The sequence below is a fragment of the Aphis gossypii genome, chromosome 1 (assembly GCF_020184175.1).
Source record: "Aphis gossypii isolate Hap1 chromosome 1, ASM2018417v2, whole genome shotgun sequence".
Classification (NCBI taxonomy): domain Eukaryota; kingdom Metazoa; phylum Arthropoda; class Insecta; order Hemiptera; family Aphididae; genus Aphis; species Aphis gossypii.
Window position 1 is genome coordinate 28,954,353 of NC_065530.1, and position 15,836 is coordinate 28,970,188.

Genomic DNA, 15,836 nt, shown 5'->3' on the forward strand with positions numbered 1-15,836 from the left:
AGTAGTAAGTCAAGTAAGTGAGTAGGTACTCTAGATCGAAGACACGACCTTAAAGTCTAAAGAAAATACAGTAAGAACACTAAGAACTAAGAAGTTTCAAGTTATAGATAGTATTTTATGATCAACTGACTGAGAAGTCCGGTTTATACATTTATGTCAAAGGGACAAGGGTTAACCGTAATCGTGCGCGGAGAATTATAGACTATTGATTAATACCTAATAATTTGTATTTTGTGTCATTCGTAATAATAATTTTGTTAGTAATACTTATTACTCATTAGATTGTCACAGACTAAAATCACAGATATAAATTATTAGTATAGAAGTCTGTGACTAAAATATATTATATACATATACGTAGTATATTGTATATTTTAGTCCGTGGTTATTGTAACCGCGGGTCGCCTGCGGTCACTGAGTGATAGTCGAGATAAGAGCTTTGGCGGTTCACGCTGATACTTGATAATTATTGATAAACAGTTGGTCGTTCGACGTTAACTCGTAAAGTAGGTACTAAATTCGTAAATCGGAAATAAAATATTGCCGAACACAGTACAGATCGAAAATCCAAATAGTATTGCCGACTTTTTAGAATATTGATTGATCACGACGCATTTTCCGGTTCGGTAGTTGTGGGCAAATGGTGTAAACGGATTTATGCACACGCCGACGTCGATCGACCTAATATTTGATAACGACCACGACGTCGTAATGATGGGTCAACGCTTTTTCACGAGATAAAAAGTATACCCACCTTTGGATTTAATAATAATATCTGCTTACATTACGCGTCCGTGTTGCTGGTAACTGGTAAGACGCATATTGTAAAAAAATTCGCCTACAAATAAGTAGGTTGTCATTGTACTTATCTGTTGATGACCAGCTTTTAACGCCGATTCTGGTCTGTTGACAAAGTAAACGTTTTTCAGTGTAATTAGGTATTTAGGTGCCTACTTACGATTTCGTTATGTGCGGTATATTTTGTTCATTCATTAAAGGGTCAACCGTGTGCAGTGAGGTAATTCTATTGGCATCTATTACAGCAACTGCTTTTGTATAGTGATCATATCATTCAAATTGAATTTCTTAGGTCTGTTTTGTCCACAGATCAGCAAGTGTAGATCGTCATTGCAAAAGAGAGGCCCGGACATTGGTTCTACTCATGAAGTTAATGTCAATGGATACACTGCGTTGTTCTCGGGCAACATATTGTGGACTCAAGGAGAACGTCCGACCGGACAGCCATATGTGGATCGAAAAGGCAATGTACTGCTGTGGAATGGGGATGTGTACAGTTGGAATCTGACGGTAAGTCAACTAAATAAATAAATATACTTGATACAGAATCATTTTAAGTTCTTTTACCAGATGAACAATAGTATTAAAGACAGTGATACAAAAATAATATCAGATTTTCTATGCGATGGAGGTAGCATGGAATTGCTTATGACTTCTATCCATGGTCCATATTCTATTATTTATTACGACTGTGAACAACAAGTTTTGTGGGTCGGTAGAGATCCAATAGGACGCATCAGTTTGTTGTGGAACATCAGTACAAACAAATTGATTGTCACTTCCGTTGGACACAAAGACATTCCAGATCTAAAAGAAGTACCAGCCATTGGATTGTTCAGATTTGATTTGAATGCATGCAAACTTGGTACAAATTACAAATATGTTTAAATATTTCAATCATATTTGAGTCATCATTAACTGCTTTATTAACCTTTCAGTGCCTCAATTATATCAATGGTCACACACTCGTTTTGATTGTGATTATGACATTCCAAATGAATTACAATATTTTAAACAAACCTGTATTCATCATGTTACAAACCCTGAAGATTCTATATTACAACAAAATGATCAATTAAATATGTCTGAGCTATTATCACACCAAGAATTTTGTAAGAATGTTGATAGTCTGATTCACTATTTGTCACAGTCAGTTCAAAAAAGAACAACAATCAATCCAAAGGCTTGTAAAATGTGCGAGTTCAAATGTGATCATGCAAAAATTGCTATTTTATTTTCAGGAGGCATAGATTCAGCATTACTAGCTCTATTAGCATCTAAATATGTCGAATCTGATGAACCGATTGATTTGTTAAATGTTTCATTTGAAAAACCAGCAAATTCTAACAATTTTGAATGTCCAGATAGACAAACATGTTTAAATACATTAGAAGAGTTAAAAACATTATGTCCAACTAGACGATGGAATTTAATAAAAGTGAGTGACATTTTATTAAAACAATAAATTGAAAGAAAAAACATTTTATTTATTTTTTTTTTTTTTCATGAAATATTGTTTGTATATTTAGATAGATATTCCAAATGTTGAATTACAACAAAAACGTTTTGATACCATACGCCATCTCATTTATCCTTTAAAAACTGTCCTAGATGATAGCCTAGGTTGTTCATTGTGGTTTGCCTCTCGAGGACTTGGAAAATGTAATGGAAAATCTTATAAAACCCCTGCTCGAGTAAGTAATTTGAAATGTTTTCATTTTCATAATAATATTAGTTTAACATGTTGACCGCCACATGGCTGTTGGCGATCATTCAATAAGTACTAAATATTTGGAAAAAAAATTGTAGATTCCTGCTACGCCACTGTCCTTAGTTTAGCACCATAGAAAAGTTAATAATATAAAACCAAATTAAATTATGGTTGCCAGTGGTCTTATGGCATGGTAGTAATGATGAACTATGGGCACCGGTGGTCATATGACAGTCAATGTGTACTTAATTCCTATTGTAAAATAACTAACATTAAACTTTTATAAATATAGTATGTTTAAGATAGATTATTGGAAACACTCGGTAGTTCAGTATTAAGACTTTTAATTTAAATTTCCTCTTTTAGCTGTATTAAACTTTTGACTTATTAACATTAATTTTAAGGCGAGCAAAAGTCTGTATTTTATATACCTCAGTTAATTTATTAAATTAATACTTTATCTGTATAACGCAACAATGACATTTTTCATCTACACGTATAATATTGCAAAACTATCCTGTACTTCTCTCATGATCACAGGCGTGCGCAGACTTCTGAGTCAGGTGTGGCTAAATTTAATCTGACCCCCTCCCCCTCTGTCATGGTGACCCAAGAAAAAATTGTAGAAATTTCCAATACAAATTTCAAAGTGACCTTTTTGTCGGTGACTGGAAAATGTAAACAATCATTAAATCATTTTTCATTATTTCACACAATAAATTATACAATTTGTCAACATTGATTTAAAATTTTAACATCTCGATGGGCAACCAGTATATTTTTAATTATGTAAATATCTATGATTTAGATTTATTTTGTTATACTTTCTTAAGTACCAAGAACCCATTCACGTATAAAAAAAAGGCTCAGGTGGGGCTAAAGCCCAAACAGCCCTACCCGTGCGCACGCCTATGCTCATGATTATGTAGCAATTTGATTAATCGCATTTGTATAATTATTACAAATAAAATTATAATTATTTGTTGACTTTTATAGTGAAACTAAAATATTTTTTTTTAACTGTATATTGTTCAATGTACATAATATTATTTAAATTCTACAGGTGTTATTGTCTGGAATGGGTGCAGATGAGTTATTAGGTGGTTACACAAGGTACAGAAAAATTTTACAGCGACATGGTTGGCAATCACTAAATGAAGAATTAGATAAAGATTTTTCCAAAATACCTTCACGTAATCTAGGTCGAGATAACCGTGTGTGTTGTGACCACGGTCGTCAGTTGCGCACTCCATATTTAGATGAAAATTTTGTAGAATTTATTAGAGGACTAGCACCATGGCAACGGTTATATATATTTAATTATGTAAATAATAGTTGGTAATTTATTATTTTTATTAAAAAAAATATTTTAGGTGTTGGCCAAAAGAACCATATCCAATCAACCTGGGTGAAAAACTATTGTTACGATTAGCAGCTTTCAGATTAGGACTTGTAAATGCAGCATGTTTACCAAAACGAGCTTTACAATTTGGCTCAAGAATAGCCAATAAAAAAGAAAATGGAAATGATATAAGTGATCGATTATAAATACATGGATAATAAATATGGATTTATTTTTTAAGCACTTCATCATATTGTTATTTTTTTATACATATCAAATAAAATTATTAGTTTAAATAAATCAAATTCTTTTTCTATAGCATCAAAAAATGAAAATTACTTAACAATTGAAACTTCTTAAAAAAATATTACATCTTGCTTATTAAAATGTCATTAATTGTCCAATGGCTAACTAATGATATTCTGTCAAATGAATTTTTGTCTTCATGTAATTCTCGAATAGTAAATACTTGCAATTTATTTTTTCCTTTAGCATGACCAGTGCACCTATTAATGAATTTAGGTGCAACTTAAATGCCATGTGTAATATAATTATTTAGAAACCAATATGCGGTAATGAGCTTAGTTTTAAATTCTATTATTATCATGTTTATTTTAATAAATAATACTTACAAAACTAATGTTCCCTTAGATATATTAGGAATTTTTCTGTCTATTTCATAAAATACACATACTATTCCCGATTTTTTATGTTCACTACGTAAGCAAAATATCTTTTCGCATTTATTACTGCCAGTTATTACAGAATCCATAATTCCTAAAACTATAAAATGTTAAGAACCTATTCCGAAATATATTACAAAATATTTTTACAAACTGCAAATTTATGTTAATATCAAATAATAAATAAAAAAAAAATATATATAAAGATATATTATAGGTTTCATAACAATAAATAATTAAGTGTACCGAATACTTGGTAAATAATTTTAGTCGGTTCCAAAAACGATAACAATTGGCACCAACGTGCCACTTGTTTGACACTTCCAACCAAAAGCTTCTTGCCCTCATCGATTACTGCTTTGGATTCATCATTAAGCTTATTGCTATTGTTTTGAACACGGTTAGAAGTAGACGGTGACAATCTGTACATTTTAAAATAAGTAATAATTATCCCTAACTTATAAGCAGCTCTAAAAAAAATTAGTATCATAATCTAACTCTAAAAAGGGAATAAAATAATGAATTTTTATTCCCTAAAAACAAACACTAAAACTATCCACCAATTCATTATTATGAAATGCTGACTGCATGTTACTTACAGTAGAATCATAAAAGTTTCAAGTAATTATGAAATATTCAAAATATAGGTAAATAAAGTACAAAAAATGTTAATCAATATTTTTTGATTTCTGGAGATTACACGACAAAATTTTTGGTAGTTTAGATATCACCTAATACCTGTATTATAATATTTTATACAATTTATTAATTATTTGCATAATATATTAACTAAAAACCCGGGCATGTATTCCGGTAAAAGAAAGGTCATGATATCAACAGTAAAAAATAACTATCAAGTATGAGTAAAATATTCGTCAAAAAATATCATTACGCAGGCATGGCTTGCGGTCCCAAACTTCGGCCGTAGGGATGATGACGTTTACTGGAACTCGAACAACCACTCGTTGAAGGATTCATTATCGCGATTCGTTGGGAACTGTGTCTCGAATGAATTAGAATAGAGACAGCTGCAAATTGAGTTTCAGCGAGTAAATTATTAAATCATACGTTTTTTTCGGACGACACCGATTTAAAACTGCGGATGATGATATAAATTCCGATACGTTCCGGCGACAAAGAACTAGACTCGCGAAAGTATTCGAGGTTTTACCGCAAAATAGATAAAAAAAAAGAATAGTGAATACTAATTTTATACAATAAATTGTAATGCCTCGACTTCTATAAACATTATTGGTAACTTTTAACTGGTATAGGTTAGTACTAAAGTACCAACCACCAATATATTACTCGCAGTCAAGCCGGTGGATATAATATTATATCCACCTTGCTCGCAGTACTTTCACAATCATACATTTACACTACATAGTACATGGTACAAATTTAATGTAATATTATCTGTTTAAATAATATATATATGATTAGATATATAGAATAATATAATATATCAATACATATACATGGGTTAGTAAGTTTAAATAATTGTAATATTTATAATAAATGTGTATACATTTTGAAATTACTACAATTTAGCGCCATTTTTCTGATTGGCTATAAAGATCTTCGAAAACCGTAGTACAAACTGTTGATAACTGATAAAACGATCGCCGCGAATCCATAGATTATAGATAATAAAAAATGATTCCAACTTCTAAGGCAGGTTTTGTTTTAATCTTGTGTGTAAACAAATTTTGTTCAGTATTCGTTATAAATTTAATATTTTAACCGTTATTTTTATTTCAACGATTTCTAAATCAAAATAAAAATTATTGATATTCATTGTATAATATTTAAGAGCTGGTATTATATATACTGTTTTCGTTTCCAGTAAACAGTTATCTTACTTTTGCAGTTTTTCAATAAACAGTCGAGGATTAACAATGTTTTTCATCTCGTCGACAGAAAAATAATCCCATTTCTTATCTCAAATTATGTAGACGACAGAATTTGGCGGTTCGACGATCGTAATTAGTTGCAAACATATTTTTCCCGTCGACATTCGTCCGCCAGTTTGACGAAGTCTTTGAATGTTGATTGGACTGCAGTGGAGTAGACTGTTGATGCACCAAATAGAACTTCGGTAAGTGATCTGAGGGAATCAACGTGAGTTTGATTTAGAAGGATTCCATTTTGAATAACTGAGTTTTTCAATGCTCTTGGATGATGAGATTGTATTTCTAGTAACTATGTCATCTGGTACTTGATAATTATCTCCACCTATTAACTGAATCTGAGCTTACAGTTTTCCCATAAAATTAGTTAAATCTTATCCAACTCATATAATATTGTAGTTTGATGTTTTTTTTTAATTATTATTACTTATTATTAGTAGCTAAAGAAAAGGTGCCATATTTCTAAAATGGATCAAATGTTACCAAGCCCGGGGTTCAGTATTCCTAGTATTGGAACCCCAGTACACCAACCAGAAGAAGATCAACAGATTATGCAAATGCCACCGTTACAACCACAAGGTTTATCTATGAGTACTAGTAGTTTACCAACTCAACAGTCAATTAATAAAATATATCAAACGAACAACATGGGCTATGCTACTCCACACAGCATGATGCATTCACAAACGCCTGTAATAATTGATTTAAGCAATAGTATTATTTTCTTACCAAACATTTACACTAGAATTTCTATATAGGTACATCAAAGTATGCCATCATTAACATCCATCAGTTCATCATCATCAACTATACCAGCGCTACAAACTATTCAAAACCCAGCAACACCTGCCCCAATGACACCTATGACACCAGCTTCTGCTGATCCTGGTGTTGTACCTCAACTCCAGTAAGTTGTTTTTTTATTTATGTATATTATTCAGATAATTGTATATATATATTTTTTATTTTAAGGAATATAGTATCCACGGTCAATCTTGGATGTCGGCTTGACCTAAAAACCATAGCATTACATGCACGTAATGCTGAATTTAATCCAAAACGATTTGCTGCTGTTATAATGAGAATACGTGAACCACGTACTACAGCTTTAATCTTTAGTTCTGGTAAAATGGTATGTACTGGTGCAAAAAGTGAAGAAGATTCTAGACTGGCGGCAAGGAAATATGCTAGGATCATTCAAAAGCTCAGCTTTCCAGTGAGTCTTACTGATGTTTTGGATAAAATAATATGTTTATATGTGAGTAAATTTAACCATTTATTATTATTAGGCAAAGTTTTTAGACTTTAAAATTCAAAACATGGTTGGCAGCTGTGACGTGAAGTTTCCTATACGTCTTGAAGGATTAGTACTCACTCATGGCCAGTTTAGCAGGTAGTTTCTTTTGTTATGTTTTATAATTTTAGTATATATAGTAAAAATAAAATGTTTATATTTTAGTTATGAACCAGAACTGTTTCCTGGACTTATTTACAGAATGGTTAAACCACGTATTGTGTTACTCATTTTTGTGTCTGGAAAAGTTGTACTGACAGGTAACTTATTATTTAAACAATTTACTGTCTCAAAGACTAATTTTAGGTATACTACTTAAAAAAATAATTATTGGTATTAATGTTAACTAAATCATAATTAGACACTAAAAGTATTCATTACTTATGACAATTATGGTAATATCTGCAGAACTTGTAAGTTCATGCATTTGCATATCAATCTTGCACAGTCGTATTTAATGCTATTTTTGTATTTAGGTGATAGATATCTATTTTAAAATACCGTGGTTAAGTATCTGTAGTTTTATTTTGCTTATTTAGATATTTTTTTATCTATTTGGCATATTATGTATGTATTTTTCTATTTAATTCTGTATATTTAACATGTTTTTAACCAATATTTGATGAGAAATACGATAATTGATATTTTTGCACTGTATTAAAATATATAATATGAAAATTGTTGCAACGTAAAATTGTTATTAATAATGCAGTGATGGCTGTCATATAGTATGCGGTCTACCGATGAATTTACGAGTGTAGTATGCGGTCTACCGGCGATTTACTATTATAGTGTGCGGTCTACCGCAAATAAATAAATTAAAAATAATATAATATTATAGTATAATTATTGTAGTAGTAATATCTAGTAAAAACTTAATAATTAAAAATTTGTTTGTCAAAAAAATTGTTGTCAATAAATATAAATTAATATAATATAATAAGTTATACAAAAACTTCCGCCATATCTCTCAAAAATGCATTAATAAATTAATCTGATTTATTTATTCCTTGCCACCATGTTTCCATGAGATACCTGTAATAATATGTATAATATAATATTACGTTAAATTTATTATACATAACTTATTATAATTTTATCTTGGAAGAAGATCAGGACTTGTACCACACATATTTTTAACTACTTTTAAGTGTAATGGTCTCCATAAATTTTCGATCCGTTGAGTATGTGCTTGAGTCAGTGAATCAACAAAATTTTCACTGTGGTTAACTGTATTATGCGTATAACCATGTTGGGCAATCCCGTTACACACTGGCCACCCATTAGAGTGTATAATAGAACCTAATATAACCTCCCTTTTAATAATTTCATGCAAAGTTTGCTTGTCCTGTTTTTCGACAACAAAATATCGTGCCTCACTACCGTCGCATAATCCAAACACGCATATTCCAAATTGAATACGTTTTTCAAACATTTTTACTGGTATATCCCGACACAAATTCATCCAGTCACATACAATGTTGGACGATCTTCCAGTTAAAGACATAATTGATTTATTGGATAAACCTTGAGTCCTGTAGAACACTAGTTCTAATTGTTCTAATTCTGACACAATTTTCTAACACTAGTTCTAATTCTGTTGACTGAGGCTTAGTCCACTATTAGATGACCATTTTTGTCAATATAAGTCCATAAAGTATTATATTTCCTATATAATAATAAACACATTATACAATTATGATTAGGGCTCGGGTTTATATTATGTATTTATGTTACTAAAATATGTACATATAAATATATACTAAAAAACTCAAAATATATATTTTACTAATGTGATTTATTTATTAATACTTAATTATATAATATATCCATAGGAGTTCCTAATGAAACAAACTATATTTTAAACAGTAAAATTATTAAAAAAAAAAAAAGGTATTAAAAATTATAAAATATTATTAAAAAAAAAGCTAAAAAGAATTTATGATAACATGCATTTTTTAAATTTCGATTGTTATATCGACCGTAGATTAAGTTTAATAATTGATATTATTTTGTTATTACGAATATTTTGTACTTTTGGAAACATAGGAAATTGTATGTATTGAAAAATATAGTCGTACGTAGGTATATAGTTAATAATTATTAATAAATCGTAAATGAACAAATTGTCGAGATATGAAGGAAGGTTGTATATGTAAAATAAAATATTCATTTCATTGGAAATCCCTTGAAAAATAAAATAATTTTCTCACCTTAAGCTTTGTGTTGTTGAACATCCCTTTCTCTTACAATGTAAAACTCTCCTTTCCTTACCTTTCTCGTTACGTAGGTATACATTTATAGCACTTCCACACTTAATACATTCAGCATTTTCATTATTTGCCACACGATTTTTGCTAGTTAAAAAATTTGTGGTTGATTCGTCACTACTAATAATTTAATAAAAATCTTTTGCCAACATATTGGGTGTATAAAATATAAATTGTGGTGATGTGCAATAAATGACATACTGAGCTATTGACCCCATACTTTTACAAAATATCGGTTAAGATTATATGATCGAGCATTGACCTTATTTCACTATTGCTCAAAAAATATAGATAGTATTTACTATCTACACTCTACCGTAATTTATATTGATTATATTATTATTATATTGATTATAATATTTGTCATGGCAGTTATAGTTTTGAGATTTTACAATTATACCACCTACCTATAATAGATATGAAGCTAAAATTGCTTTAAATTGTCCTATATCCCTCCGCTACTAAATACAACTATAGGGTAGTGGCGTATATAGAAATTAATTATTAATACATTTTCAGACTTTTTGTCCATGGAATATTTGTCCCCAGACTTTTCGTCCGGTATTCCTATTAAAAGTAAACTTAGGCCTATATAAAAACTGTGGGTAGACCGCATACTATATGAGAGCCACAGTAATCATTATTTCATTTGGTTAATCGGTATATTGTTCTCGTATATGCAATTAGTGGAAAATATTTCATATCAACTATTTTAGTTGTTATTGTGACATGTATGTTGTTTAATTCATTAATATCAATTATATTATTTATGATTTCTTCTTTTTTTAACTGCAGTTTTAGATTTTTTGTACATAAATGCATATTTCTGAACTTTTAAAGCATATTTTGCCAGTTTTTAGTACTTATTTAGGCATTTTTAAGGCATAAAGTTATGAGCCTTGGTGGCTGGTAATAAGTACCTATTAAATTTATTTGTATTATTTAACTTTAAAAATATTTATTTTTTTTTTCAGGTGCCAAAGTACGTCAAGAAATTTATGATGCTTATGATAATATTTATCCAATACTGAAAAGCTTTAAAAAAAATTAAAATATTATGTAAACAAAGTTTTATTAAAATGTATGTATTATTATAAATGTTAAATAATTCCATTTCAATTATTTTAAAATTAAATTGTTTCATTGTATTTTTCTTGTAAATTATAATTTATAATAAATGATAATGAGTAGAAGCAAAATTGAGTGAAACCTCACAGTGCCACTAAATATATAAGTATTCATTTATATTCATCAAATTTACTATACATTCAACCTTTAACTTCTTCTTATAAAAAACTGTAACTTTTCTTTAAACATAATAATTGTACACAAATAAAATGTAATATCCATAGAAATTAAATTACAGTGTTTATTTAAGCTATAATCTATAGTTAATAATCAATACCTAAGCGTATCAATTCTAAATTAGTATATAATATTTATATTAAAATGTTCTTTATTTAACTATAGACATTTTTTTGTTGCATTTTTGTTAATCTCATTGAATTTCTGTTTAGGCATAAAAATGAACTATAAAAAGTTTCAAAGTCGATCAATTTAAGTTAAACTATACCGACTTAGATTTGAAATTTAAGCATATTAATTTATTTGTAATTTAATGATGTATTTTAAATTTTATGTATATCTCATGATAGGAAAATTTAAAGTTGTTACATAGTATGTTTAAAATAAAATATAATTTTCTATAAATTTTCTTTTATACTTTTTATTTATTATAATTTATAAGATATATTGACTTTTGTGTATGAATGTACAATTTTTTCAAAAATTATATCATGAATTTTTACCAACACATTACACAACATTACAAAAATAATCAGATTATTAAATTTGAACATAACAAAGATCATGCAGCTGAATATTATGTTAATTTCATTTTATTCACGGGTAAAAATGGTAGGTTGTTGTGCTTATCATGTAAATTTTGTGGGTATGTATATCATATATATTATTTCTCAAGTTTTATTTTTTTTTATTTGGTACCTACCTATCAGTTTTTCATTTTATTTTTCTTTATTAATGATTTTTCTCAAATTATTTTCATTATTTTGTTATGTCTCAAAAAATAAACTTACCACTATTTCTTTATTCAACTTTTATACACAACTATTTTTTTTAATGTTTATCCTTGATCAAAAGTCTTGAAAATATAGTACAGAATTAATTTTAAATTGTCTAAAGTAATTTGAAAGAATCAATAAAATATTCTCAATATCACGAAGAAAAATTAGAATACCTAAGAAAGTTTTTTTTTTATCCTAGATATTTCCTAACTTAGGTATTAGTTTTTTTTAGAAAATACATAAACACAGTCAATAGTCGTATAGAATAAGCTGAAGTATAACCACTATATAACAGATAAATAAAAAATGAATAATTTACTATCTTTTTTTCTAATTATCAGTGATTTTTAACATATTAATACTAGTTTTTAGAATATTTTAAAACATTTTTTATTTAAAATAATAATTTTCTACTGTTAATAACAAAATTCTTTATTAGGTGTTTTTGTTACAGAGTTGAATAATAAGTTTAATTGATAAAATAATAATTTTATTTATTTTACAAATAAATGAACTATATTTTTTAATATTATGTACATCAAAATACATTTACATTTATTATACAATATTATAGTGTATGTATTAAATGTTGTATTAATTTATATTAATTTTCAATATATATTAAAAATGTATCTATTATTATCAAAGATATGAAAAAATGTTTGTTATAAACTTATAAGTTATAACATCAAGAAGAATAAAACATGGGTGTTTATGGTGTTTATGAAATTACTTTATCTATATGGATGAGGTGCTCCTGCAGCCTTTACATTGGTCTTCATTCCAGGAGGTGGTTTGGGCATCATACCCATTGGTGGTGTATTTGGCCCCATACTAGGAGTAACTGGTCTGCCAGTCGGTGGTACCATCATACCACCAGGAGATACTTGTGGCACCATCGGTTTTAAATTTTTACCCATGCTTACAGCCGATACAAGTGTATGCAAGTCCGCAACTGATGAAGTTTGACCGATACCAACACGAGCTCCAGTTTCCACTTCCCATTCTTCTCTGGCTTTAGACACTAAATCCAGTACATGATTAACTACCTTGTTGAATGCTGCCAGCTGTTTTTGTGCTGTTTCAAATTGTAAGCCACCTGCTTTGTGCTCGACCTGCAGAATCAATCATACATACAATATTAGCAAATTTAATCACAGAAATTGGATATAATGAAAGGACAATATACGTATATTAATGTATATAATATAAATATATTTCAGTGACCTGCATGAGTTTGTGTTCAACTTCAGGTTCAGTTTTGGTTCGCAAGAAATCGGGTACAATATCGTGGGACAGGGCTGGCACTCGATTCTCGGTGATTCGTGCGAGATCCTCATCGCGCTCAGGGTTCAACATTAGAGGTAGTACACTGTAGTTACGCAACTGTGGAAGTTTCTCGTAGGAGAGATACTTCATGATGGCAGTGTATTGCGTTGAGAACACTGCAAATGTGTCAAGCACTGTCGTCCAATTGACATTGTCTCGTTCGTGCTCTAACTTGAATATAAGAGCGTATATCTGAGCTTTGAACTCGTTTAACTTACTCTGGAAATTTTCAAGCACGAGTTCCAGTTGCTTGTCTTCGCGTTGCATTTTCGAATTTTTTTTAGTTTTTGTAGGCAATCGTATAAATAATTTTTTTATGATGAACACGGTCCTACACTCCAACTGCGCTATTAATCCTATATTGAATTTTCTTATCTACTATCTCTCAATATTCTGATGCTATGATAATTGATAATAATGATAATCACTCCAATGAAGGTGTATTGATAAGGTGTCGTCACCTAACCTAACCTAACCTAACCAACCACAGATAGTGACCTGTATACCACGGACTAAGATATATATCTTAGTCCGTGCTGTATCATAGATAATAAAGATATGGATAGGCCACGCCAATGTTAAATATATTTGAGGCCGCGTGCCTGGAGGGGAAGGCAATTGAGGCGTTTTTATAATGATAATTGATACTCTATATAGGTATACTTGTTTGGCCTCAACTGGACCCCTTAAATACCGCTGATAATACCGAAATGTCCTATCCATATCTTTATTATCTATGGTGCTGTATACACTGAGATAGATAAGATATACTGGAGCGCGCTCTCGGGCGTAAAAACGAGCCGTCGTGTTTGACGTTACCCCCACCACCGAAGGGCAAAACATTTCATTTTTACATAGGAAAATACGATGAATTTGTAAATAACGATTTATTTTCGTTCTTAATCGCTGAGATATTTACTCAAATGCCTATACCCTATTTAATCTTGAGCCTTTTCGTTAGTTTGTAATTTGCTACAATTTTGTATATTATCATTATTATTTAGTATATTCAATATGGTTGTATCATGTTCATCGTTTGGATGTACAAATAGGCACGTTAAAGGTGGAAATATTCAGTTCCACAAGTAAATATTAACATTTTATACAGTTTTATTTGTGGCCAGGGGTCCGGAGGTTTCTTGAAGCCCCGATGATTTTATAATTTTATATAATTAAATATTTAATCAATGGGAAGCGGAAAAAATACCCACGAAAAAAAACCCAAACTACAATCACACCGGAAAAAAAGCCCAAGAAAATTAAAGTGCTATCATTGTAATCTTATATTTTGAAATATTTTATAAACTGTGGTTGATTGTTGATTATACAGTGGATTTACAATCATATAATACATTTTTAATAATAAATAATAATATTTTTTAAATAATTTTATCATATAATTATTTAATAGAACATAGGAACAAAATATTAAAAATACAAAATATTCTCGTTTGTGGTAACATAATAATAACTAATAATTATAGAACGAGAGATCATAGTCATAATAATTAAATAATATAATAATAGTAAATTGTTAATTTAAAAAATAATTTTCGATAAGTAGTCTATACAATCATGATAAAATTCAACAATAACCTGTAGGCTATATCTATACATAAAAAAATTAAAATTAACTTAACTGTATAATAATGATAATTAACTATAAAAGCTAAGTTAAAACAATACAAAATCTAACTGAATAAGTTATGTTATATTAATAAGTTTGATTGAACAAAAATAACTTTAAAGTTAAGTTATTATACCTACCTAAATATTAATATTTTATAATATATAGATTTCCACTTAATAATCCTGAATTACTTAAAAAATGATTGATTGAAGTTAAAAGGAAGAATTTTATACCTACAATGTATAGCACTTTATGTAGTGAACACTTTAAGTTAGATGATTATCAGATTCGGCCAGGAGCAACAGTAAAATTGTTAAAAACTGATGCATTTCCATCAATATTCAAAGCATTTTCAAGTCATTTAAAAAAGACAATACCAGTTAAACGTCGTAAACTAGACAGAATTATGGTTAGAATTAACTATACTTATTACCTATCTACATGGGCGCCCATTGGGAGGGGCAAGGGGGCACTTGCCCCCCCCCTGGACAAAAAATATTAAAAACTTGTAACTCAATAAATATTACCATAATATAATTATTATCTTTACATTTGAGAATTTTTTATTTTGACCCCCCCTAAAATTTTACTTATGGGCGCCCATGCCTATCTATCTTTACAAGTATCACAAATCACAATAAAATGATATATATTTATTTTAGACAAATGACGTTGATGTAAAAGTTGAACAACAATCTACAAGTAGTGAGCAGAGTACTAAACTATTAGTTGAGAATGAAACAGTCTCAGACGTTTCAGTTCCATCATCTTCAAAGTTATTGGTA

At 29.3% G+C, this 15,836-nt stretch overlaps 4 protein-coding genes across 9 annotated transcripts; 2 read left to right on the top strand and 2 right to left on the bottom strand.

The window, feature by feature from the left end:
* Positions 1-466: 466 nt before the first annotated feature.
* LOC114121637 (asparagine synthetase domain-containing protein CG17486) lies at positions 467-4,099 on the top strand. 3 transcript variants are annotated; one of them, XM_027984052.2, is made up of 8 exons: positions 467-810; positions 930-1,018; positions 1,108-1,308; positions 1,369-1,663; positions 1,737-2,236; positions 2,328-2,492; positions 3,573-3,814; positions 3,883-4,099. In XM_027984052.2, the coding sequence occupies exons 2-8, from the start codon at positions 968-970 to the stop codon at positions 4,055-4,057; spliced, it is 1,629 nt and encodes a 542-aa protein (XP_027839853.1). In that variant the 5' UTR covers positions 467-810; positions 930-967; the 3' UTR covers positions 4,058-4,099. The 3 variants fall into 3 exon arrangements, with proteins under 3 accessions (XP_027839853.1, XP_050053882.1, XP_050053883.1); XM_050197925.1 differs by having other exon boundaries at positions 467-1,018; XM_050197926.1 differs by lacking the exon at positions 467-810 and having other exon boundaries at positions 871-1,018; positions 1,091-1,308.
* A 34-nt stretch (positions 4,100-4,133) lies between these two features.
* LOC114121641 (uncharacterized) lies at positions 4,134-5,667 on the bottom strand. 2 transcript variants are annotated; one of them, XM_027984056.2, is made up of 4 exons: positions 5,427-5,596; positions 4,781-4,956; positions 4,484-4,634; positions 4,134-4,357 (listed from the first exon to the last, which is right to left on the bottom strand). In XM_027984056.2, the coding sequence occupies exons 1-4, from the start codon at positions 5,510-5,512 to the stop codon at positions 4,219-4,221; spliced, it is 552 nt and encodes a 183-aa protein (XP_027839857.1). In that variant the 5' UTR covers positions 5,513-5,596; the 3' UTR covers positions 4,134-4,218. The 2 variants fall into 2 exon arrangements, with proteins under 2 accessions (XP_027839857.1, XP_027839859.1); XM_027984058.2 differs by having other exon boundaries at positions 4,137-4,357; positions 4,484-4,628; positions 5,427-5,667.
* A 523-nt stretch (positions 5,668-6,190) lies between these two features.
* Positions 6,191-11,385, top strand: LOC114121638 (uncharacterized). Of its 3 annotated transcripts, XM_027984053.2 has the most exons (8): positions 6,191-6,352; positions 6,405-6,632; positions 6,882-7,136; positions 7,203-7,351; positions 7,417-7,660; positions 7,734-7,837; positions 7,904-7,998; positions 10,983-11,385. In XM_027984053.2, exons 3-8 carry the CDS (start codon positions 6,912-6,914, stop codon positions 11,057-11,059), a joined length of 894 nt encoding a protein of 297 aa, XP_027839854.1. In that variant the 5' UTR covers positions 6,191-6,352; positions 6,405-6,632; positions 6,882-6,911; the 3' UTR covers positions 11,060-11,385. The 3 variants fall into 3 exon arrangements, with proteins under 3 accessions (XP_027839854.1, XP_027839855.1, XP_050053885.1); XM_027984054.2 differs by having other exon boundaries at positions 6,195-6,632; positions 6,885-7,136; XM_050197928.1 differs by having other exon boundaries at positions 6,196-6,632.
* LOC114121645 (mediator of RNA polymerase II transcription subunit 8) lies at positions 11,088-13,797 on the bottom strand. The gene is made up of 2 exons (XM_027984068.2): positions 13,320-13,797; positions 11,088-13,207 (listed from the first exon to the last, which is right to left on the bottom strand). Exons 1-2 carry the CDS (start codon positions 13,686-13,688, stop codon positions 12,827-12,829), a joined length of 750 nt encoding a protein of 249 aa, XP_027839869.1. The 5' UTR covers positions 13,689-13,797; the 3' UTR covers positions 11,088-12,826.
* Positions 13,798-15,836: the final 2,039 nt, after the last annotated feature.

Coding starts and splice junctions, on each gene's coding strand:
- LOC114121641 (XM_027984056.2), bottom strand. CDS start 5,512: ATGAATCCTTCAACGAGTGGTTGTTCGAGTTCCAGTAAACGTCATCAT. Junction 4,957..5,426: donor GGACCGCAAGCCATGCCTGC/GTAATGATATTT, acceptor TAAAATGTACAG/ATTGTCACCGTCTACTTCTA. Junction 4,635..4,780: donor AATTATTTACCAAGTATTCG/GTACACTTAATT, acceptor AACATTTTATAG/TTTTAGGAATTATGGATTCT.
- LOC114121638 (XM_027984053.2), top strand. CDS start 6,912: ATGGATCAAATGTTACCAAGCCCGGGGTTCAGTATTCCTAGTATTGGA. Junction 7,838..7,903: donor ACTCATGGCCAGTTTAGCAG/GTAGTTTCTTTT, acceptor TTTATATTTTAG/TTATGAACCAGAACTGTTTC. Junction 7,999..10,982: donor TGGAAAAGTTGTACTGACAG/GTAACTTATTAT, acceptor TTTTTTTTTCAG/GTGCCAAAGTACGTCAAGAA.
- LOC114121645 (XM_027984068.2), bottom strand. CDS start 13,688: ATGCAACGCGAAGACAAGCAACTGGAACTCGTGCTTGAAAATTTCCAG. Junction 13,208..13,319: donor TTGAACACAAACTCATGCAG/GTCACTGAAATA, acceptor TTGATTCTGCAG/GTCGAGCACAAAGCAGGTGG.
- LOC114121637 (XM_050197925.1), top strand. CDS start 968: ATGTGCGGTATATTTTGTTCATTCATTAAAGGGTCAACCGTGTGCAGT. Junction 1,019..1,107: donor GGTCAACCGTGTGCAGTGAG/GTAATTCTATTG, acceptor TTTTGTCCACAG/ATCAGCAAGTGTAGATCGTC. Junction 3,815..3,882: donor GGACTAGCACCATGGCAACG/GTTATATATATT, acceptor AAAATATTTTAG/GTGTTGGCCAAAAGAACCAT.